Source organism: Eimeria mitis, genomic scaffold (assembly GCF_000499745.2).
Source record: "Eimeria mitis Houghton genomic scaffold, Emh_scaff132, whole genome shotgun sequence".
In the NCBI taxonomy this organism is placed as follows: Eukaryota; Apicomplexa; class Conoidasida; order Eucoccidiorida; family Eimeriidae; genus Eimeria; species Eimeria mitis.
In genome coordinates this window covers 16744-16964 of record NW_013568752.1, presented here as the reverse complement: position 1 = coordinate 16964, position 221 = coordinate 16744, and the positions used below count along the sequence as shown (strand labels likewise).

General features: G+C 58.8%; 1 protein-coding gene across 1 annotated transcript in view; it reads left to right on the top strand.

Annotated features, from left to right (window-relative positions):
- The window catches only part of EMH_0093240 (uncharacterized protein), a gene marked incomplete at both ends in the record, with an annotated part of 853 nt that extends 846 nt beyond the window's left edge, over positions 1 to 7 (top strand). Inside the window, one exon of the mRNA XM_013494883.1 lies at positions 3 to 7. Coding sequence (XP_013350337.1) covers positions 3 to 7 — 5 coding nt within the window. The remainder of the gene's footprint in view (positions 1 to 2) is intronic.
- Between the last annotated feature and the right edge of the window lie 214 nt (positions 8 to 221).

Below are 221 nucleotides of genomic sequence, written 5' to 3'. Positions count from 1 at the left end.
TGTCTGAAACTAACTCTGGGCGTCCGCTGCGCGTCACCGGCCTCAGCAGCAGTGGTAGTGCTGCATCTCTATCCTACAAGTCGAGGAGATCATCTGCTGCTGCTGCTGCTGCTGCTGCTGCTGCTGCTGGAGGTGGAGTATCTCGTTCTGCTGCAGCTGGTGCAAGATCTGGTTCTGCTGCTGCTGCTGCTGCTGCTGCTGCTGCAGCTGCAGCAGAAGAG